This window comes from Pseudophryne corroboree, chromosome 11 (genome assembly GCF_028390025.1).
Source record: "Pseudophryne corroboree isolate aPseCor3 chromosome 11, aPseCor3.hap2, whole genome shotgun sequence".
Classification (NCBI taxonomy): Eukaryota; Metazoa; Chordata; class Amphibia; order Anura; family Myobatrachidae; genus Pseudophryne; species Pseudophryne corroboree.
In genome coordinates, this window is record NC_086454.1 from 297427365 (window position 1) to 297452055 (window position 24691).

The following is a 24691-nucleotide window of genomic DNA, read 5'->3' on the forward strand; positions in this document are numbered from 1 at the left end:
ATAGATTCAATACTGTTATCTCCTGCCTCCCTTCTGACCTTTTCCTACGACTTTTGTGTCTCTGCCCTCCCCGTCTACAAGGTTTTTTTGGGTTTCTGTTGCCCCTCACATAGCTCCTGGTATTGGCCCTTCCGCCTAAAAAAGCCGTTGAGCCTTTACCTTGGGTGGAGGTATCGGAGTCACTGTGTGATGTCTGAGATTCTAAATCAGTGAAATGTGTATCATTCCTTTTCCTATACCCCTGTCCTGATCGCCATGGTCTACGATTTAACGGGGCAAAAACCCAGGGGTACACCCTGAGCTCCTTGTAGTCATCCTTGACCTTTTTATATTTAGTTTTTTTAAAGGCTAGCAATTCATTTTTAAACGAGACCAAATTCTCATCAAGTTGAGCCAACCAGTCCACTGTGCTGTCAGCTTTCAAAATAGCAAGACCCTGGGCTTCACATAAGGTTATTTCTTTTTTTACATTGTCAATGTCTGAATTAACTTGTTGCACAATTAACACCATCAGATCAAAGCTGCACTGATTCAATATCTGGCACCACTGTCTACAAAATTCTTTATTATTACGCCCAAGTGTTGGTTGATTTCTAATCCTCAACCCCCTCGGGATGAGGTTCTCCTTATGATATTGGGAGAGTGTTAAACCGTGCAACTCCAATTCAATCAACCTCTTGCGTGTATATATATATCATATGTGTGTGTGTGTGTGTTTATATGTATGTATGTATATATATGTAGGCACATGGATATATATGTACTATAATTAAAATAAAGTAAACTTTTATTGCACTTGCAAGTGCCACCAGGAAGACAGCAGGCTGCAGAGGACGCTATACAGTCATTAATAATACTCATGCAGCTAAAAAAAAAAAAATTTTTTTTTTTTTTGTGGAGGGGGGTTTCTGGGTACTCGGAAACCCCCCCTGGGTGCGCCACTGCATATGAATTTAGATATAGATGAGTTAAGGAGATGGAGGTCAGACTTAGACAGCATGATAGGTACCATCTGAAGGACATAGAGCAATTTGGGGAAGCAAGCCATTTTCACCAGATTACAGCGACCCATGAGATTGAGGGGAAGATTTTGCCATAGCCCTAATTCTGTTTGGATTTTAGTGAGGATAGGGTGAACGTTATCAGAGTATAGACGGGCAGGGTCAGAAGGAAGAAGGACTCTGAGATATGTAATATGGGAGGGGGCCCACCAAAACGGAAAAGGAGTGTCCCATCCTGTAACAATCTGGGGAAAAATAGCCAAAGCTTCTGATTTGTCAAAATTGATCGAGAACCCTGCAAAAGAGGAAAAACGAGAAATAGCGTTCTGCAATGTCATGACGGATTGTCTCGGATTGGAGGTTAAGAGAAGAATGTCATCTGCGAACGCCATTAGTTTACCCTCTCGATTGCCAATCCCGATACCTCGAAAATCAGAAAGGTTGAGGACATAACGTATAAAGGACTCCAGAGCCAGGTTAAAAAGGAGGGGGGAGAGGGGACATCCCTGTCTAGTCCCTCTTTCAAGAGTAAAGGAAGAGGAGAAGATGTTATTGACCACCACCTTCGCAGTAGGGCAATCATAAAGGGAGTCGACTAGGCCACGAAAGTTATCGCCAAATTGCTGGTATGCCAAAACTCTAGCGAGCTGGGGCCAGGCAATCTTATCGAAAGCCTTTTCCGCATCAAGGTTAATGAGAACATTATCTATAAAATTGTGAGTGCGTGAGTACGTAATGGCCGCTATCACTGTCCTGATACCCTGTACGGATTGTCTATGTTTAATGAAGCCCAGCTGCGCAGGCGATATAAGACGAGAAAGACATAGGGCCATATTCAATTATTCGAACTGCGCCACACGTTTTCGGTGCATTCGGTCGAAAAATATTACTTTCGTTTTCGACTTTGCGCAGGTATCCAATTAGCAACGACTTAACGCCCACTTCAACCGTTAACTGTCCAATCGGCCGTATATGGGGAGGTGCCAAATATCACTATATCAAAGCTTGGTGGTTCAGCCTCCACGGTGTATAACATACATGTATGTTCTATGTAGAGGTACTGCAGTGCCAGGAGCCAGCTACAAGCCAGCATATTTTACCTGCATATTGGCCCTTGTTTTGTGGAGTATAGATTGGTAAGTACCCCAATCTGTCTTGTTTCCTTCCCCTATGCCATGGGCTCCCCTGTAGTTTAACCCCTGTGCCATGGGGTCCCCGGGGGCCTGATCCCCCTCCCATCTGAACTTGCCATGTGGGCACATGGGCTCCCCTGTAGTTTAACCCCTGTGCCATGGGGCCCCCGGGGGCCTGACCCCCCTCCCATCTGAACTTGCCATGTGGGCACATGGGCTCCCCTGTAGTTTAACCCCTGTGCCATGGGGCCCCCGGGGGCCAAATGGCAAAGGGCATATGCTGGCAGGGGCTTGCCAAGTTCAGATGGGTGGGCGGAGGGGCATCATGCTAATGGTTTGTTTTTGTTTCTCTGACGTCCTAGTGGATGCTGGGACTCCGTAAGGATCATGGGGAATAGCGGCTCCGCAGGAGACTGGGCACAAAAGTAAAAGCTTTCTGACTAGCTGGTGTGCACTGGCTCCTCCCCCCATGACCCTCCTCCAAGCCTCAGTTAAGATTTTTGTGCCCGGCCGAGAAGGGTGCATGCTAGGTAGCTCTCCAGAGCTGCTTAGAGTAAAAGTTTTAAATAGGTTTTTTATTTTCAGTGAGACCTGCTGGCAACAGGCTCACTGCATCGTGGGACTAAGGGGAGAAGAAGCGAACTCACCTGCATGCAGAGTGGATTGGGCTTCTTGGCTACTGGACATTAGCTCCAGAGGGACGATCACAGGTTCAGCCTGGATGGGTCCCGGAGCCGCGCCGCCGGCCCCCTTACAGAGCCAGAAGAGCGAAGAGGTCCGGAGAAAGCGGCGGCAGAAGACGTTCCTGTCTTCAAATAAGGTAGCGCACAGCACCGCAGCTGTGCGCCATTGCTCTCAGCACACTTCACACTCCGGTCACTGAGGGTGCAGGGCGCTGGGGGGGAGCGCCCTGAGACGCAATAAAACACTGTTTACACACCTTATATGGCTAAAGAAATGCATCACATATAGCTCCTGGGCTATATGGATGCATTTAACCCCTGCCAGTTTTCCGAAAAAAAAGCGGGAGAAAAGGCCGCCGTGAAGGGGCGGAGCCTATCTCCTCAGCACACAAGCGCCATTTTCCCTCACAGCTCCGCTGGAAGGACGGCTCCCTGACTCTTCCCTGCAGTCCTGCACTACAGAAACAGGGTAAAACAAGAGAGGGGGGGCACTATTGGCAGCTAATATATAACAGCAGCTATAAAAGGGAGAAACACTTATATAAGGTTATCCCTATACATATATAGCGCTCTGGTGTGTGCTGGCAAACTCTCCCTCTGTCTCCCCAAAGGGCTAGTGGGGTCCTGTCCTCTATCAGAGCATTCCCTGTGTGTGTGCTGGGTGTCGGTACGATTGTGTCGACATGTATGAGGAGGAAAATGATGTGGAAGCAGAGCAATTGCCTGTGTTAGTGATGTCACCCCCTAGGGAGTCGACACCTGACTGGATGGTCTTATTTAAAGAATTACGTGACAATGTCAGCACTTTGCAAAAAACTGTTGACGACATGAGACAGCCGGCAAATCAATTAGTGCCTGTTCAGGCGTCTCAGACACCGTCAGGGGCGCTAAAACGCCCGTTACCTCAGATGGTCGACACAGACCCAGACACGGATACTGAATCCAGTGTCGACGGTGAGGAGACAAACGTAATGTCCAGTAGGGCCACACGTTACATGATCACGGCAATGAAGGAGGCATTGAACATTTCTGACACTACAAGTACCACAAAAAAGGGTATTATGTGGGGTGTGAAAAAACTACCAGTAGTTTTTCCTGAATCGGATGAATTAAATGAGGTGTGTGATAAAGCGTGGGTTTCCCCCGATAAAAAACTGCTGATTTCTAATAAATTATTGGCACTATACCCTTTCCCGCCAGAGGTTAGGGCACGTTGGGAAACACCCCCTAGGGTAGATAAGGCGCTCACACGCTTATCAAAACAAGTGGCGTTACCGTCTCCTGATACGGCCGCCCTCAAGGAACCAGCTGATAGAAGGCTGGAAAATATCCTAAAAGGTATATACACACATACTGGTGTTATACTGCGACCAGCAATCGCCTCAGCCTGGATGTGCAGCGCTGGAGTGGCTTGGTCGGATTCCCTGACTGAAAATATTGATACCCTGGATAGGGACAGTATATTATTAACTATAGAGCATTTAAAGGATGCATTACTATATATGCGAGATGCACAGAGGGATATTTGTACCCTGGCATCAAGAGTGAGTGCGATGTCCATTTCTGCCAGAAGGGCGTTATGGACGCGACAGTGGTCAGGTGATGCGGATTCCAAACGACATATAGAAGTATTGCCGTATAAAGGGGAGGAGTTATTTGGGGTCGGTCTATCGGACCTGGTGGCCACGGCAACGGCTGGAAAGTCCACCTTTTTACCCCAGGTCACCTCTCAGCAGAAAAAGACACCGTCTTTTCAAACTCAGTCCTTTCGTTCCCATAAGAACAAGCGGGCAAAAGGCCACTCATTTCTGCCCCGGGGCAGGGGAAGAGGAAAAAGACTGCACCAGGCAGCCTCTTCCCAGGAACAGAAGCCCTCCCCCGCTTCTGCCAAGTCTTCAGCATGACGCTGGGGCTTTACAAGTGGACTCAGGCACGGTGGGGGCCCGTCTCAAAAATTTCAACGCGCAGTGGGCTCACTCGCAAGTGGACCCCTGGATCCTGCAGGTAGTATCACAGGGGTACAAATTGGAATTCGAGACGTCTCCCCCTCGCCGGTTCCTGAAGTCTGCTCTACCAACGTCTCCCTCCGACAGGGAGGCAGTATTGGAAGCTATTCACAAGCTGTATTCCCAGCAGGTGATAATCAAGGTACCCCTCCTACAACAGGGAAAGGGGTATTATTCCACGCTGTTTGTGGTACCGAAGCCGGACGGCTCGGTGAGACCAATTTTAAATCTAAAATCCTTGAACACTTACATAAAAAGGTTAAAATTCAAGATGGAATCACTCAGAGCAGTGATAGCGAACCTGGAAGAAGGGGACTATATGGTATCTCTGGACATCAAAGATGCTTATCTCCATGTCCCAATCTTCCCTTCTCACCAAGGGTACCTCAGGTTTGTGGTACAAAACTGTCATTATCAGTTTCAGACGCTGCCGTTTGGATTGTCCACGGCACCCCGGGTCTTTACCAAGGTAATGGCCGAAATGATGATTCTTCTTCGAAGAAAAGGCGTCTTAATTATCCCTTACTTGGACGATCTCCTGATAAGGGCAAGGTCCAGGGAACAGTTAGAGTTCGGAGTAGCACTGTCTCAGGTAGTGCTACGTCAGCACGGGTGGATTCTAAATATCCCAAAATCGCAGCTGATTCCAACAACACGTCTACTGTTCCTGGGGATGATTCTGGACACAGTCCAGAAAAAGGTGTTTCTCCCGGAGGAGAAGGCCAGGGAGTTATCCGAGCTAGTCAGGAACCTCCTAAAACCAGGCCAAGTGTCAGTGCATCAATGCACGAGAGTCCTGGGAAAAATGGTGGCTTCTTACGAAGCGATTCCATTCGGAAGATTCCATGCAAGAACTTTTCAGTGGGATCTGCTGGACAAATGGTCCGGATCGCATCTTCAGATGCATCAGCGGATAACCTTATCTCCAAGGACAAGGGTGTCTCTCCTGTGGTGGTTACAGAGTGCTCATCTTCTAGAGGGCCGCAGATTCGGCATTCAGGATTGGATGCTGGTGACCACGGATGCCAGCCTGAGAGGCTGGGGAGCAGTCACACAGGGAAGAAATTTCCAGGGCTTGTGGTCAAGCATGGAAACGTCTCTTCACATAAATATCCTGGAACTAAGGGCCATTTACAATGCCCTAAGTCAAGCAAGGCCTCTGCTTCAGGGTCAACCAGTATTGATCCAGTCGGACAACATCACGGCTGTCGCCCACGTAAACAGACAGGGCGGCACAAGAAGCAGGAGGGCAATGGCAGAAGCTGCAAGGATTCTCTGCTGGGCGGAAAATCATGTGATAGCACTGTCAGCAGTGTTCATTCCGGGAGTGGACAACTGGGAAGCAGACTTCCTCAGCAGACACGACCTCCACCCGGGGGAGTGGGGACTTCACCCAGAAGTCTTCCAAGTGATTGTAAACCGTTGGGAAAAACCAAAGGTGGACATGATGGCGTCCCGTCTCAACAAAAAACTGGACAGATATTGCGCCAGGTCAAGGGACCCTCAGGCAATAGCGGTGGACGCTCTGGTAACACCGTGGGTGTACCAGTCGGTGTATGTGTTCCCTCCTCTGCCTCTCATACCCAAAGTACTGAGAATCATAAGAAGGAGAGGAGTAAGAACTATACTCGTGGCTCCGGATTGGCCAAGAAGAACTTGGTACCCGGAACTGCAAGAGATGCTCACGGAGGACCCGTGGCCTCTACCTCTAAGAAAGGACCTGCTCCAGCAGGGACATTGTCTGTTCCAAGACTTACCGCGGCTGCGTTTGACGGCATGGCGGTTGAACGCCGGATCCTGAAGGAAAAAGGCATTCCAGATGAAGTCATCCCTACCCTGATCAAAGCCAGGAAGGATGTAACCGCAGAACATTATCACCGCATTTGGCGAAAATATGTTGCGTGGTGTGAGGCCAAGAAGGCCCCTACAGAGGAATTTCAACTGGGTCGTTTCCTACATTTCCTGCAAGCAGGATTGTCTATGGGCCTAAAATTAGGATCCATTAAGGTTCAAATTTCGGCCCTGTCGATCTTCTTCCAGAAAGAACTGGCTTCAGTGCCTGAAGTTTAGACGTTTGTCAAGGGGGTATTGCATATACAGCCTCCTTTTGTGCCTCCAGTGGCACCTTGGGATCTCAATGTAGTTTTAGGGTTTCTAAAATCACATTGGTTTGAACCACTCACCACTGTGGAATTAAGATATCTCACATGGAAGGTGGTCATGCTCTTAGCCCTGGCGTCAGCCAGGCGTGTCTCAGAATTGGCGGCTTTATCATATAAAAGCTCTTACCTAATTTTTCATTCAGACAGGGCAGAATTGAGGACTCGTCCTCAATTTCTCCCTAAGGTGGTTTCAGCGTTTCACATGAACCAACCCATTGTGGTACCTGCGGCTACTAGGGACTTGGAGGACTCCAAGTTGCTGGACGTAGTCAGGGCCCTGAAAATATATGTTTCCAGGACGGCTGGAGTCAGAAAATCTGACTCGCTGTTTATACTGTATGCACCCAACAAGCTGGGTGCTCTTGCTTCTAAGCAGACGATTGCTCGTTGGATTTGTAGTACAATTCAGCTTGCACATTCTGTGGCAGGCCTGCCACAGCCAAAATCTGTTAAAGCCCATTCCACAAGGAAAGTGGGCTCATCTTGGGCGGCTGCCCGAGGGGTCTCGGCTTTACAACTTTGCCGAGCAGCTACTTGGTCAGGGGCAAACACGTTTGCAAAATTTTACAAATTCGATACCCTGGCTGAGGAGGACCTGGAGTTCTCTCATTCGGTGCTGCAGAGTCATCCGCACTCTCCCGCCCGTTTGGGAGCTTTGGTATAATCCCCATGGTCCTTACGGAGTCCCAGCATCCACTAGGACGTCAGAGAAAATAAGAATTTACTTACCGATAATTCTATTTCTCGTAGTCCGTAGTGGATGCTGGGCGCCCATCCCAAGTGCGGATTGTCTGCAATACTTGTATATAATTATTGTTACAAAAAAATCGGGTTGTTTATTGTTGTGAGCCATCTGTTCAGAGGCTCCTACGTTTATCATACTGTTAACTGGGTTCAGATCACAAGTTGTACGGTGTGATTGGTGTGGCTGGTATGAGTCTTACCCGGGATTCAAGATCCTTCCTTATTGTGTACGCTCGTCCGGGCACAGTATCCTAACTGAGGCTTGGAGGAGGGTCATAGGGGGAGGAGCCAGTGCACACCAGCTAGTCAGAAAGCTTTTACTTTTGTGCCCAGTCTCCTGCGGAGCCGCTATTCCCCATGGTCCTTACGGAGTCCCAGCATCCACTACGGACTACGAGAAATAGAATTATCGGTAAGTAAATTCTTATTTTTTTGTTGTTGGGTGATATATTTTTTTTATGTGCCTTTTTTTTTTAAATAAAACTAATTTTAAAAAAATTGTCTGAAATTATTCTTCTGTTTCAACTGCATGTTCTATTATGTTCAATGTTCTGCTGCATGTTTACTTCTGTTTTTTTTAAAACAGTGGTTAGCAGAATGTCTCGTGAGAAGAGACCGAGGCCAATCCCTTCTCCAGTGTCTTCAAATCCTAACCCTGATAGTGATGAGGAGTGGCAGCCTGAGCCAAGACAGAGTTCTGGGTCTATGCATCATCAACAGACAAGGACAACACAGGTATTTTTTTTATTTTTTTTAAAAATAGTTCTTAACAATCTCCAATACCACTCCACTATCCATTACCCCCCTCCCCACCCGTCCCTGGCTGACACTGAATGCTTCCTCCCCACACATGCACCCACCACCACCATCCCTCCACACACATGCACCCACCACCACCATCCCTCCACACACATGCACCCATCCCTCCACACACATGCACACACCCCACCATCCCTCCACACACATGCACCCATCCCTCCACACACATGCACACACCCCACCATCCCTCCACACACATGCACCCACCCCACCATCCCTCCACACACATGCACCCATCCCTCCACACACATGCACCCATCCCTCCACACACATGCACCCATCCCTCCACACACATGCACCCATCCCTCCACATACATGCACCCACCCCACCATCCCTCCACACACATGCACACACCCCACCATCCCTCCACACATGCACCCATCCTTCCAAACACATGCACCCACCCCACCATCCCTCCACACACATGCACACACCCCACCATCCCTCCACACACATGCACCCATCCTTCCATACACATGCACCCACCCCACCATCCCTCCACACACATGCACACACCCCACCATCCCTCCACACACATGCACCCATCCTTCCATACACATGCACCCACCCCACCATCCCTCCACACACATGCACCTATCCCTCCACACACATGCACACACCCCACCATCCCTCCACGCACATGAACACACCCCACCATCCCTCCACACACATGCACACACCCCACCATCCCTCCACACATATGCACCCACCCCACCGTCCCTCCATACACATGCACCCATCCCTCCACACATATGCACCCACCCCACCATCCCTCCACACACATGCACCCACCCCACCATCCCTCCACGCGCATGCACACACCCCACCATACCTCCACACACATGCATCCATCCTTCCCTTCCATACACATGCACCCACCCCACAATCCCTCCACACACATGCACCCATCCCTCCACACACATGCACCCACCCCACCATCCCTCCACACACATGCACACACCCCACCATACCTCCACACACATGCATCCATCCTTCCCTTCCATACACATGCACCCACCCCACCATCCCTCCACACACATGCACCCATCCCTCCACACACATGCACCCACCCCACCATCCCTCCACACACATGCACCCATCCCTCCATACACATACACCCATCCCTCCACACACATGCACACACCCCACCATCCCTCCACACACATGCACCCACCCCACCATCCCTCCACACATAAGCACCCACCCAGGGGTGTATCGACTCATTGGCCAGGATGGCACTCGCCAGGGGCACCAGCCGAGGAGGGGCCGCCGCCCGGCAGTGCAACCATCAACCAATGATTGTAATCACTTAGTACTGGCATCGCCTGGGCTGGAGGCTTTCACAGTAGGCAGGAACAGGCGCTGATGTTCGGCACCACAATGCACTAGTGAAGAACGTGAAAGTAAACTACAGTTCCCAGCAGCCCTTGCTGTCGGGAGTTCCTGGCAGCAAGGGTTGCTGGGAGCTGTAGTTTATTTTCACTTTCTTCACTAAGTGTGTTGCTGTGCCAAAGTGTGGTGTTCCTGCCTACTGTGCAATCCTCCAGCCCAGGCGATGCCCACACACTAGGTACTGCAACATATTAATTGATATGTGATTTGAGGGGGGAGGACTATGGTGGTCATTCCGAGTTGTTCGCTCGGTAAAATTTTTTGCATCGCAGCGATTTTCCGCTTAGTGCGCATGCGCAATGTCCGCACTGTGACTGCGCTAAGTAAATTTGCTATGCAGTTAGGAATTTTACTCACTGCTTTTTCATCGTTCTGGTGATCGGAGTTTGATTGACAGGAAGTGGGTTTTACTGGGCGGAAACTGACCGTTTTATGGGTGTGTGCGGAAAAACGCTACCGTTTCTGGGAAAAACGCGGGAGTGGCTGGAGAAACGGAGGTGTGTCTGCGCAAACGCTGGGTGTGTTTGTGACGTCAAACCAGGAACGACAAGCACTGAACTGATCGCAGATGCCGAGTAAGTCTGAAGCTACTCAGAAACTGCACAGAGATGTCTTTTCGCAATATTGCAAATCTTTCGTTCGCAATTTTAAGAAGCTAAGATTCACTCCCAGTAGGCGGCGGCTTAGCGTGTGTAAAGCTGCTAAAAGCAGCTTGCGAGCGAACAACTTGGAATGAGGGCCTATATGCAGTGAGGGGAAAGAACTATATGCATAGAGGGGGAAGACTATGTGCTGGGAGGGGAGAGGACTATATGCAGGGAGGGGGGAGACTATGTACTGGGAGGGGAGAGGACCTTATACAGGGAGGGGGGACACTCTGTGCTGGGAGAGGAGAGGACTATATGCAAGTAGGGGGGAGACTCTGTGCTGGGAGGGGAGAAGACTATACGCAGGGAGGGGGGAGACCTTGGCTATGTGCAGGGAGGGGGGGAGACCATGGCTATGTGCAGGGAGGGGGGAGACCTTGGCTATGTGCAGGGAGGGGGGAGACTATGGCTATGTGCAGGGAGATGGGAGACCATGGCTATGTGCTGGGAGGGGGGAGATTATGGCTATGTGCTGAGAGGGGGGAGACCATGGCTATGTGCTGGGAGGGGGGAGACCATGGCTTTGTGCTGGGAGGAAGATGGGGGCTATGGCTATGCTGGGAGGAATATGGGGGCTATGGCTATGTGCTGGGAGGGGAATGGAGATTACGGCTATGTGCTGGGAGGAGGAGGGGGACTACATCTATGTGCTGGGAGCGTGATGGGGACTACTTCTATGTGCTGGGAAGGGGTGGAGACTATGGCTATGTGCTGGGTACAGGAGGTTATCTACTCATTGGCCAGGATGGCACTCACCAGGTGCACTGGCTGAGGAGGGGATGCTGCCTGGTGGTGCCACCCTTGGCCAGGGAGTGGAATCACTTAGTAATGGCAGTGCCTGGGGTGGTGGTTCGCACAGCAGCCTAGAGCTGGCCCCGGTGTTCAGCACCACAATGCACCACAGTGAAGAAACTCAAAATAAACTACTAGAATGCTATTCTTAATATATCACTACATCACCACTACTAGAATGCTACAGTATTCTTAATATATCACTACATCACCACTACTAGATAGTGCGCAGAGATACCTTTTCACTGCCATTAATATTTGATTATGCCCGGACTGCAGGAAATCGCTGGGCAGCGCCCCTCCTTGGTTAGGCACTGCTGTTTTCTCCACAGTGTGACAAGGATTACTGTGTGGGCATGATGTGTAAGGGACACTATGGTGTGACATAATGTGTATAAGGGGTACTACTGTCTAATGTAATTTGAATTGGGAGTACTATTGTGTGGTCATGTCCCTTTCCCACAAGATCATGCACTTTTTTGCCCATGCATCTTCGCTATTTCAAATATGAAGGGGGGGGGGCAGTCCCTTACTTTGCCAGGGGCGCCCGGTCCCCTAGCCTAGATACACCTCTGCACCCACCTCACCATCCATTTTTTTGTTTTTGTTGTAACTTTTGTAATTTTTTTTTTACAGGGAAATAATGAGGATACTGACACCTCTGAGGCTGAGGTACCTGCTCAGTCCAAAACTAAAAAAACTAAGGCAATGCGATCTGCCAGATTTAACAATGCAGAGAATGATGCATTAATCGACGGTGTTGACAAATTTTATGACAAGCTTTTAGGTAATCACTCTGCTAAAACTCATCCGAGTGAAAAGATGAAAATATGGAGGAAAGTTGCAGATAATGTTACTGCAGTTTCTGGTGTAGTCAGGGAAGTAGATATATGTAAAAAAAGATACAGTGATTGCAGGAGATGCACCAAGAAAAAAATTGCCAAACAGCATAATTATAAAAAAGGTACAGGCGGAGGACCGGCATTGGACATAACTTGGCTGCCCTGGGAAGAAAAAATCATGCAGAGAATGAATCCGGCTATGGTTCAGGGCTTGCCAGCAAGCATAGGTAGCAGCATTTCCAGGCCTGCTATAAGCACAGGTAATCATTCCAACAACCCCACCCCCCACCCCCATTTTTATTGTCTTTAATTTGACCAATTTTTTTTTACATTATTATCAAAAATATACAGATATAAGAGAATCAATGGAAAAACATCAAGGTCCATCCACAAGTGGTACTGCTCACAGACACTCTCGGCCTTCAGTCTCAAGTCAGGCACAAAGTAAGTTTTTGATAAAACAATTGTATAAAAATTAAAAAATGTGTTTTTTACTAATGTAGTATGTTCTAATAGAACATACTACTTTCGAAGGTGGAATTCGAGAAAGAACTCGTAAAGACAGTCAAGAAGGCAGACCGAGTAAAAAAATACGCACTGCAGATGTTGAAAAAAGGCCAAAATACCATCAACCTAAACAAGCAAGGATGGCATCAATGGTCAGCAGAATACACACTGAAGAAGGTATTTCAAAAGTCCATTTATAATAAACTCAAGTAATCAAACACACATTACAAGCTGTGTTTAAAAGTGCTGCTCCTGTATGCCATTTTTCTTATGGATTAAAATATTTCAGACTATTTTGAAGGGTAAAAAAAAAAGTTTTGTTCAAAAAGCTGGCAATAAGTAAACTTCACCTCACTTTCAATAAATAAGACCACCATGTATTCACCACCAAATCACCCAAATAAAACAGTAATAACTAAATGTGACACAAGATATGCACCTCAAGAATATTTTTTTTTTTTTTTTTTTACTTCCATTTGATTATTTCGTGTAAAAAAGTTAAATTCTGTTTAGCAGATAACGTAGGCTTTAGGTTTATTTATCTGTCATTAATTCATGCACCTTTTTGGCTAGGTAGAAGTGTTTTTTTTTTTTTTTTTTTATATAATATATTTATTGAGGAAAAAAGGTGTAACACACAAATTTTTCACAATTGCACAGCAATAACCATAGCACAGACAATAACAGAGCTAGGGTTGTGCAGGAATGTACATCATTGCATTTGTTCAATAGCAATCACTTAGAACAATAAAAGGATAAAAGGATATAGAGGGTAGCAGAAAACACATAGTAGAAACCAGTAACCTCTCGGTGACAGTAACGGTATAAGCAAGCCAAAACAGATGATCATGAGAACGAGAAAGTTGAGGTTAAAAGGGTGGTGATCCCCTCCTAAGTATCTCGGTATTGTACCATGTAGTATGCTTGACTACTTTCCGTATGCTATCCCGGATTGGTTGTGGTAGGGTTACAACATAGGGCAGCCATATTGCAAAGAATTTGGAAGAGTCAGATTCTGCTCTAAGAGAGCATTCTATCCAGTCCATTTGGTAAAGATATGTCAGTCTAGAGAGCAGAAGAGTTATGGGTATAGGGGTTCTGTGTATCCACTGAGACAGTATGGTCTTTTTTCGAAGCTGCCGCTATCCGTGCTAATAATAATTTATTATCTGGAGATACTGAACAACAATCATGATCATACGGATTCCAGAAAGCCCAGATTAAAGTAGGTGTGAGAGGAATATTTAAAGTCGTTGTAATGTAATTACAGACATCTTTCCAAAACAATTGTATTATAGGGCATGACCAGAGGCAATGGATAATGTCGGCATCAGGTGAGGAGCATTTGAAGCAGTGGGAGTTATCGGAGATGCCCGTGAGATACCTGAGACGAGGAGTATAATATGCCCTATGTAAAATGTTTAAATGCATTTCTGCATAGGAAGAAGAAACCAAATATTTATTGAGTAATAGGTGCCAATGTATGATGGTTTGCAGAGGAATACCTGGTAAGGTGGTCGACCACTTAGCTAGGCCAGTGGTTTGACATTCTAAATTAATTTTACGTCTGGTGTGTGTATAAATAAAGAATGTAGGAAAGGGAGAATGAGGAGTTAAGCGCAGTTGGACATCTAGGGGAGAGTTAAAGTCCTTTGGCCATAGGCGTGTTATCAATTGCGTTACAAAACTGCGGACTTGAAAATATGCGAACAGTGGTATATGGAGGTCCGGAAATTTAAGTTATAATTGGGACAGGGTAAGCACTTCGGTACAGGTGACATTCAAGAGTTGATACATCCAAGGTAAACCGTGAGAATACCAAGTCCTGATAAACTCACCGGCATCCCCGCCTTGAAAGTCTGGATTATACAGGAGTGGTTGGAATAAGGAGCAGGTTGTTGTCAGCCCCATGCGTTTTCAAAGGTGTTTCCATGCTTTGCACGGAGAAATCAATAATGGGTTCGAACGGAGGGACGTCAAAGTGGGGGAGTCCGAAGAATGTAATATGGTAGACAAGATACAGTGGGGCAGCATAGATTGTTCTAGAGACACATTAGCATAATTAGAAGAGCCCCCAACCCAGTCAATGGCATATCTATAATTAGCAGCCAGAGAATAGTCTTGATCAAGTGGAAATCATTGAGCATGGTCAGTAAAGAAGGGAACGCCTTTATGGGATCGTTGAAATAAAGTAATAGATCATCAGCAAAAGCCGACACCTACACTGGCTGTGAGACAATTTTTATCCCGTCCCAAGTAATATCTTGCACGCAGGTGCGTATCAGTGGGTCAAGAGCTAAGTTAAAAAGCAGGGGAGATAGGGGGCATCCCTGGCGCATACCCATATGTAAAGAGAAGGCGGATGTATTCAATCCATTAATATGTAGTTAGGTGTGCTTGTGGATTAGAATATAGCATACGGAAGACTTTAATGAACTCTCCTCCAAATTGTTGAGTATGGAAAATTCTAAGTAAGTGTGCCCATGATACCTGGTCAAACGCTTTGTCAGTGTCACAACTGACCACAAGTGCTTTAGATGTTGTGGAACCCTTGACACTATGTATTGCTGCTATCAGGGTACGCACATTATGTACTGATGTTCTAGTTTTCACAAACCCCGTTTGGGCGGGATGTAGAATGCATTGTAGTATCGGTTGGAGGCGAGTGGCCAATAGTTTGGTGAATAATTTCAGGTCCTGATTGAGAAGGGAAATAGGTCGATAAGACTAGACATATGAAGGGTCTTTACCCGGTTTAGGGAATACTACTATTCTAGCTTCGGTGAATCTCAGGGGGGGGGGGGGGGGATCCTTGGAACAGTGAATTAAATAACGTCAACAAATAGGGCATTATGTGGGGAGCTAGCATTTTATAATATACTGCCCCGAACCCATACGGGCCCGGCGATTTCCCATTATGGAGTGATTTAATCAAAAATAGCAACTCTGTGTCTGTTACGGGGCTCGTTAATTACTCCCGTTCCTCCTCTGTTAATGTGGGTAAGTCAGCTTTTTCCAGAAACAATATACCCTCGGTGGGGTTATCTAAAGGTGCCGAATATAAATTTGTATAATATTGTAGGAAGGTTTCTGACATAGTTTGTGTGTCCATGGTCGAGGAAGTTGGGTCAGTGTGTAAGCTAGTTATGCGAGAAGGGACTGTAGATGATCTCACTAAGTTGGCCAGCAATTTACCCGACTTATTACCACCTCGGAAGAATTTATTCCGTCGAACATCATAGGAGAAATTATCTCGTTCAGTGTAAAGCGCGTCATAGAGATGTTTTGCATCAGTGTACGCCCGTCTGTTGTCTGGGGAATCATTTAATAACATTGCGTTATACGCTGCCGTTAAAGCCTTGCTCAGATCACACAACTGGGCGTTCAAGTGTTTGCGCTTTCTAGAAACATATTCTAGTATTTGTCCACGGACAACCGGTTTAGAAGCCGACCAAAACAAATTGATGTCATTCTCATGGATCTTATTATCATCAATATAGTTAAGGAAGGCTTGAGTAAGAAATTGACTAGAAGTCCGAGGAAGTTTCCAAATAAGCTGGGAAACGCCAATTATAGGATCTAGGCAAGGGGGTATCCAAAGTGACCGATATCCAAATTAGAGCATGGTCCGAGAGTGAGATTGGTTCAATTTTAGTATCTACTATATGATGCAGAAGAGAGTCAGTGATTAACCAATAATCCAATATAGAGGAGGAGTGGTGAGGGTGGGAATAGAAGGTATAGTCGCGAGCGTCTGGGTTATGAATTCTCCATTGGTCAGACAGTCGTAGAGAAGAGGTGAGCAGTGTGAGTGAGGGTGGAGTGACAATAGCGGACGTAGCGGGCGTGGATGTCTTGTCAAGACCAGCTGACTGTACACAATTAAAGTCTCCTCCCATGATTATTTCTCCTTCTGCCCAACCCTGCAAGTTCGAGTAGATATCAGAGAAGAAAGTTGCGTTAGGGCCATTAGGGGCATAAATATTGGCTACCGTATAGATCGTGTTTAACATTTTTAGTTTCAGGAAAAAGAATCTACCCTCTTGGTTGACCAAACTATCTAAAATAGTGGCAGGAAGTGATCTATTGAGGATGGTTAAGACGCCTCTGCATTTGGACGTGAAAGAGGCTGCTCTATACTCTCCCACCCACGTATCTCGTAATACATTAGGATCCGAGATCTTCCAATGAGTTTCCTGCAATAACACTATATCGGGTTTCAGCCGTTTCAAATAGGTGAGGACCTTTTTCCATTTGATGGGGGTATTAAGTCCTTCTACATTCCATGATACTAATCGAAATCATGACTGTACTACTGTGGTAGAATCATGGGTCGACGGCATTCAACCGATACCAACCCTAGGCCAACATTTGGATACTATATGCCATAACTGTCGATCCCAGTCCGTCCCAGCTAGCGGGCCGTAATGGATCAGTGATGAAAAACAATAAAGATAAAGCATCAAGTATATTCCTAGCACAATACGTGAATTATGTGTGTGTGCAATATTAAAATTATAAACCAAGGTACAGAACAATTTTAACATTTTAAGAACCCATGTGAGCGCCCTATTAAGAGACGTTAACCTCCAAATGGAGAACAGTAAAACATATGAGGAGGGTATCCTCAAACATAGTAACCAAGGACACCATAATCCAAACCAGTATGACAAAGGATGAGAGAGGGGGGAGAGGGAAATGGAAAGTAGCCATAGTATGAATAGGAGAGGTATTGGGAGGGGGGAAAAGAAGCATAGAGAAAAGAGTGGAAGAATATAACCAATACAGTGCTGTCGCACTGCAGCCCGCAACAAACTCCAGCCACGACAGCAAACCATCATCACAGTGCAGAATTAAAATCGAATCAACTTATCAAACAGTATAGAATCTTTTGACTTAATCATGAATGGGCCAACCGGAGGTGGCAATCAACCAACTGGAAAAGGATATATAGAGTCACTTGGTATTCTTTGGGCAGCTACTAGCGCACCATACGTCTTCATTCATTGTATATAGAGTCAGTCAGCATCATCCACACCAGAAAGAAGAGCTGTATCCAAGGAGTTCACAAAGTTTCTGGCCTCTTGTGCGGTTTCAAAGAAGTAAGTTTTACCCACATAGGTGATTCTCAGCTTGGCCGGATACAACGCAAACCTATTGCTGAGCTCAAATAGACGTTTACAAACAGGGGAGAACTCACGCCTTCTCGCAGCAACCAGATAAGAAAAGTCCTGAAATAGTAAAATTTTGGAGTCCTGGTATCAAAGATCTGTGTATTTCCGATAGGCCTCCAGCAAACGGACCTTATCGGCGTAGTTGAGGATCCTCATAATGACCGGCCTGGGTCTATCTCTGCCGGACTGACGATCAGGACCAATCCGATGGACACGTTCAACCAGAATGGAACTCGTGGCCGGGACGCATCCCAGCTCTCTAGGCAACCACTGGGAGACCAAGGTCATGAACTCGGAAGATTTCACCGATTCTGGCAGGTCTACAAATCCTCTAACTTGTCTTGCAGAGACACTACCAGCTTGTCGTGCTCCGCCAAGGTTGATTTAGCTGCTGACAAATCATCCTCTAGATCATAAATTCTTTGCTCAGCCTCGGAAATACGTTGATCATGGGCTGTGAGTTGCACAAGCGCCGAATCCAAAGAATCCTTTAGGGGTGCCAGTTTTTGATCCAGCAGAGATGAGAGTATATTCGTGATTTCACTCGTGGTGAAGGATTTGGATGATTCCATGGTTGGCGCAGGTTGGGATTGTCCCCTAGGACTGGACCCTTGACTATACGATGGGGAAACAGGAGCACTGTTAGCGGGATTTTCACAATTTTTGCCTTTACCCGGCTGAGCACCCCGTGGGTTATGTAATGATTTAGACATGAATTTGTCCATAATATTAACAGACCTGGGGAGATCCAGAAAGTGGTCAACGGAACTGTGATGAATGGTACCGTAGGGCAAGTGTCCTGGTCTGGACCCGCCACAACCAGATTGTTGACAGGTGAGGCGTGCAGGGGTGGAAATGTAGAGACAATTCGCTATTGGGGGGCTTCAGGGAGCTTGAGTGTGTAAATAAATAAAGCACATGGGGAAACACAGAGAAGGCTCTAACGAAGCGCCACTTAAAGCCCAGTGCCGGGGGGCCGTTGGGTGGAACAACTGAGTTGAGCTGAGCCGTGGGGGCCGGTATCCACAGAGCGTTCCCCGGGCCCTTTCTCCAATCTGCACGTCTGGGCTGCAGATTGTGGATGATGGTAGGCTTGTGCTTTTTTTTTCTCTTTATTTCTCCTTATAAGAGCAGGGGGGGTCAGGTGGGGTAGTGCAAAAAAAAAATATATAAAAGAAAAAAAATAATAATAATAAAAAATAACAATTTTTTTCTTTTTATTACTTTATCCCCTTTTCTCTTTTGCAGGTGCTTATGTACCCCCACTATTATTAAATTAAATGTCCCCTAGCAGGTGCCTCGTCAGCTAACAGGCAAATGAGGCCCTAGAGAGAGAGGCCTTCCAGTGGGTGTGCTGCGGGCTCAGGCTAAAGCTCCAGCGGCTGTCTCCCCTGTGTCTCGTCGGTTGCCTAGCAACCGCTGTCCGGCTCCTTTGTTCCCCGCGGCGCCCTCCCGTGTAATGCAGGCTCCCGGCACATGAGAGGGGTCTTCGGACACTTGGCAGTCGCGGGGCGTGCAACCATGCACCCTTCCCCGCGGGTGAGCGCGAGACCCCTCCGGCCATGGCCCGCACTCCACCCCGAGGTCCCAGCTCCGGCGGCAGAAGCAGACAAAGAAACAGGGCGCAGTCTGCGATCGCGCCTGTCTGCCACTCGTGTGCCGGGTCTGTGGCTCCAAAAGCAGATCACTATCAGTGGGTGCAGGGAGGGCATAGCGCCGGGCCAGACACACTTCCGGTCCAGCTCTGTCGGAAATTTAGGTCCCGGCTTCTTGCTGATGGTAGTCCGCCGGTCCCACAATCCTGTCCCACACGGAAAGTAGGTCTGGAATAGGGTGGCCAATGTTGTAGGGCTGTCAAATAACGGCTCCGTCGGCCAGAAATAGAAGCCCAAGGAAGGAGCTCTCAGGAAGCACGTCTGCCCAGGTCAGTCTCCAAGCCACGCCCCGTGTTTCTTTTTTTTAAACTTTTAAATAAAATATTCAATACTTCAGACTTGTATTTGTATTAAGGAGATTTACATTCATGCATAACACTCCCTTTAATACAGATCCCAGTGAAACACATCGACCAAGACAAGTTCAGGTTATCTGGTAGTGGGAGTAGACAAGCCACAACTTCAAAATCTTCAAAATGCCAAGGTAATTACACAATTACCAGATAATATCAAGCAATATTCATATCAGCAATAAAGTGGTTTACATTGTATTCTTTTTCTTTAAAAAAATTTGTACACCTGTAATGCCCTAATTTCCAAAATTAGGAGAATCACAGCTTTTAAGAAATATTGCTGAAAAATTGGCATCACCAGCTGGAACATCTACCAAAAAGACAAGTAAAACTCATGGTAATCTATATGATAAATAATTGAGTTAGACTTAATTTGTAGTAATTTGGAAACTAAATAAACTGTTTTGAAAATTATTCTAAGTAAACTTTCTTATTAAGCAGGTAGATTGTCCATGAGTCAACTGACGAGTGAGGATGTAGGAAGAAGACATGACAAAGCCGTAAAAACCTTCCAAGCTGATCCTACTCCAGGAAAATTTACTCATCCAAAAGTGACTGAAAAATTGACACCCTCACATATTCTGGAAAGCAGCACTGCTGCCATATTGACGATAACCCAGGACCCACAGCCCACTGCAGAAGGGAAAAGAATATTCAAGATTGGCCCATAGCCTGCAATTGTGATGCAACCAGCAATACTATTTAATTTGCACATGCAAGATGAGGCCCCCAATTTCACAATGATTATTGGAAATAATCATGTGCCAATATTCAAAGTACATTACAAAATTCATGATATTATATGCTTCGTGGCAACCATGGTTAAAAAAAAGTGTGAAGGTGTATGACCATTGTGTAACATTACACACCATTCTGCCTGAAGTAGGTTGAGATCAGCTCTTATATTTCTCTGCATGACAAGCAGCATCACGATTACACTGGCAAAAATTGCTCTTGCCTCGCAAAATGTAAAGGAACATCACAAGTTATGTTGCACACTTGAGTGACTGAGAACAACGTATATTGTCAGCAGCAGATTGAACCTCCACATTTGGAACGTATTCATGCACTCGCTCAAAACACATATTTACTGTAAACCAATATGTTTCATATTTTTTACTTTTTCTTCAACTGTAGATTTAATTTCCACTTCTCCTTCAAGCCAAATAAATGAGCCATTTCAGGAACCAGAACAAGAGAGTACGTGATTATCTGACGTACATACCAACACATCGGAGGAGCTGATTGAATCTGCCACAGCAATTACTGCAGCTTTATCCCCTGAGGAAGATGTAGAACCTTTAAATGAGCCTGATATGACACAAGTATCATCTCCTACAGGTACAGTAATGTGTAACTAGTGTATTCCAATTTTTTATTTTTTTCTAAAATGTAAACTATAGGCAAGTATGATTGAATAATATTTAACTAACATTTTTATTAAATCTATTTTTTTTTAGAAAATACATTTTAAGTGTTGGAGGATATACGGACAGGCCTATCGACAGGGACTACTAAACGTGTGAATGACATAGCAAAACAAATGGAGAACAGACAAGAAAGCTTTCGTGTAACCGTAGACCACTGTCTGCTAAAGATGGACGAAACACTGGGATGTTTCTCTGAATATTTACATTGGGGATTGAAAGTTTGGGCACCCCAGGCAAAAATTCATTTTAATGTGCAAAAAGAAGCCAAGGAAAGATGGAAAAATCTCCAAAAGGCATCAAATTACAGATTAGACATTCTTATGTCAAAAAAAGTTTGATTTTATTTCCATCATTTACACTTTCAAAAGAACAGAAAACAAAAAATGGCATCTGCAAAAGTTTGGGCACCCTGCAGAGTTAATACCTTGTACTGCCCCCTTTGGACAGCTGAGACCTGTCAGTGTCATGGATTGTTCTCAATCATCATCTGGAAAGACCAGGTGATGTCAATCTCAAAGGTTTTAAAAGCCCAGACTCATCTGACCTTGTGTTATGCACACCAGTGCCTGCAGGAATGTACTGGTGTCTGAACTGTTATGCACACCAGTGCCTGCAGGAATGTACTGGTGTCTGAACTGTTATGCACACCAGTGCCTGCAGGAATGTACTGGTGTCTGAACGGATAGGGATGCAAAACAAATGAACTCACAGACAGACTGGAGATTTATGACATTACGTACACAGAAGGTGATAGGGTAACAAAATAAACACAAAGTGAACAGAGAAGCCCAGAGGCTAAGAAACTGGGTGTATCCCTATTATTAGGAATGCTCAGATGAAAAAAGCAAGATGTTGTGTTTTAATACGTAGAGAACCCGAAATGCTGTTGCTAAGGGCAACAGCAAAACCCTAAAGGGTTACCAACGGGTGTGGCAGTAAACTCCTTGGTCAGAGATGGAATGATAGACACAAGGAGAGTCTCCACAATCCTAATCCTCACTTGCAGTGCACAGGTTCAGCTTACTGCCACTAAACTGAATACCTGAACACCTTGCACAGTGAGACAGGATTTAGGCAGGCAGTCTGAGAATACAGCCGCAAACCTGCTAAGTTCACAGAGTAGCAAAAGAACCCCAGCAGGTTAAACGACTGACTCCAGTCTTACTGCTAGGTCTGGATTGGCAGAGTGTAGTACCAAATCCCCAGGCCTATTTGCAGTAAGCAACAACAAATACAAAGCTACACAGTACTGGCTAACTTTCAGGAACTGACTAACCAACAAAGATTCAGCAGCATCTGCTTAACCTGAGAAGAGGCCTTATAAAGCAGGTGCTGTCCACGCCCCACTCAGACCTCACAGACTGTGAGCACAAAAACCAGCACCGGATCCCCTGCCGTGCACAGAGCCTGTAACCACTGCACAGCAAAAGACCCGAACCGGAGTATCAGCTGCGCTCAGGTTACTCCGCTAGCACTTGTCTCCCGGTTGCCATGACGACGTGGCAGCACAGGGCAGGAGACCCTAACACCTTGCTCCAACAATCAGCACCATGGGTTCCTTTAAGCAGTTGTGTAGAACACTGAAACTGAGAATAGTTGATGCTCACAAAGCAGGAGAAGGCTATAAGAAGATAGCAAAGCGTTATCAGATGCCCATATCCTCTGTTCGGAATGTAATTAAGAAATGGCAGTCATCAGGAACAGTGGAAGTTAAAACAAAATCTGGAAGACCAAGAAAAATATCAGACAGAACAGCTCGCAGGATTGTGAGAAAAGCAATTCAAAATCCACGTTTGACTGCACGATCCCTCCAGGAAGATCTGGCAGACACTGGAGTTGTGTTACACTATTCCACTATAAAGAGATACTTGTACAAATATGGTCTTCATGGAAGAGTCATCAGAAGAAACCGCTTATACGTCCTCACCACAAATATCAGCGTTTGAAGTTTGCAAATGAACATATAGACAAGCCTGATGCATTTTGGAATAAAGTACTGTGGACCGATGAGGTTAAAATCAAACTTTTTGGCTGGAATGAGCAAAGGTACGTTTGGAGAAGGAAGGGCACAGAATTTAATGAAAAGAACCTCTGTCCAACTGTTAAGTATGGGGGTGGATCAATCATGCTTTGGGGTTGTATTGCAGCCAGTGGCACAGGGAACATTTCACGAGTAGAAGGAAAAATGGATTCAATAAGATTCCAGCAAATTTTGGACGCTAACTTGATGCCATCTGTGAAAAAGCTGAAGTTAAAGAGAGGCTGGCTTCTACAAATGGATAATGATCCTAAACACACCTCAAAATCCACGGTGGATTACATCAAGAGGCGTAAACTGAAGGTTTTGCCATGGCCTTCACAATCTCCTGACCTCAACATAATTGAAAATCTATGGATAGACCTTAAAAGAGCAGTGCGTCACAGACAGCCCAGGAATCTCAAAGAACTGGAAGACTTTTGTAAGGAAGAATGGGCGAAGATACCTCAAACAAGAATTGAAAGACTCTTGGCTGGTTACAAAAAGCGTTTACAAGCTGTGATACTTGCCAAAGGGGGCAAGGTATTAACTCTGCAGTGTGGCCAAACTTTTGAAGACGCCATTTTTTGTTTTCTGTTCTATTGAAAGTGTAAATGATGGAAATAAAATCAAACTTTTTTTGACATGTTATAAGAATGTCTAATCTGTAATTTGATGCCTTTTGGAAATGTTTCCATCTTTCCTTGGCTTCTTTTTGCACATTAAAATGAATTTTGCCTGGGGTGCCCAAACTTTCAATCCCCACTGTAAGAGACGTGACAACCTCCACTTCTACCGTGTTACAGGGCATAGAGTCCAAACTAGGCACCATGATTGTTGCCTTAAACAAACTTGTGGACAACACTTCGTGCCAGGGAAACAGCCTACAAATTATGCAGACCAGCCATAGCCAAACTGCAGCAAATACATCTCTAATAGCTACACAACTCCAAACTAGGAATATTATCATGTTGAAGATGTTGGCTGTTTTGAGTCAGGGACAACACCACCCAGCCATTCAAGAATCAACTGAACCATTTCCAGGTTTGGGTCCAGAGGGACAATTACATGGAATGGACTCTGGTCATGTCCATCCGCAAATGCCAACAGCTCCTAGTCCTGCACCACCTGATAGTGCAACCACACCAGGACCATACACACAACACCAAAAACCAGATGAATCACACTGGCCATAATCAAACAAATTTATGTATTTCTTACCTTAGAATATTTTTCCTACCTACATGATTTGCTTCTGTGCTTTGGGATACTTATGTGTGTGTAATTTTACATGGAGGGATATACACTATACCTATATATATATATATATATA

At 45.9% G+C, this 24691-nt stretch overlaps 1 protein-coding gene across 2 annotated transcripts in view; it reads left to right on the forward strand.

The window, feature by feature from the left end:
- The first annotated feature begins 12033 nt into the window (after nt 1-12033).
- Nucleotides 12034-24691, forward strand: part of TAT (tyrosine aminotransferase) — a 57311-nt gene continuing 44653 nt past the window's right edge. Inside the window, exons 1-3 of one of the 2 annotated variants that reach the window (XM_063945499.1) lie at nt 12034-12482; nt 12574-12666; nt 12739-12906. In XM_063945499.1, coding sequence (XP_063801569.1) covers nt 12089-12482; nt 12574-12666; nt 12739-12906 — 655 coding nt within the window. In that variant the 5' untranslated portion in view covers nt 12034-12088. The remainder of the gene's footprint in view (nt 12483-12573; nt 12667-12738; nt 12907-24691) is intronic. The other variant, XM_063945500.1, reaches the window with a different exon arrangement.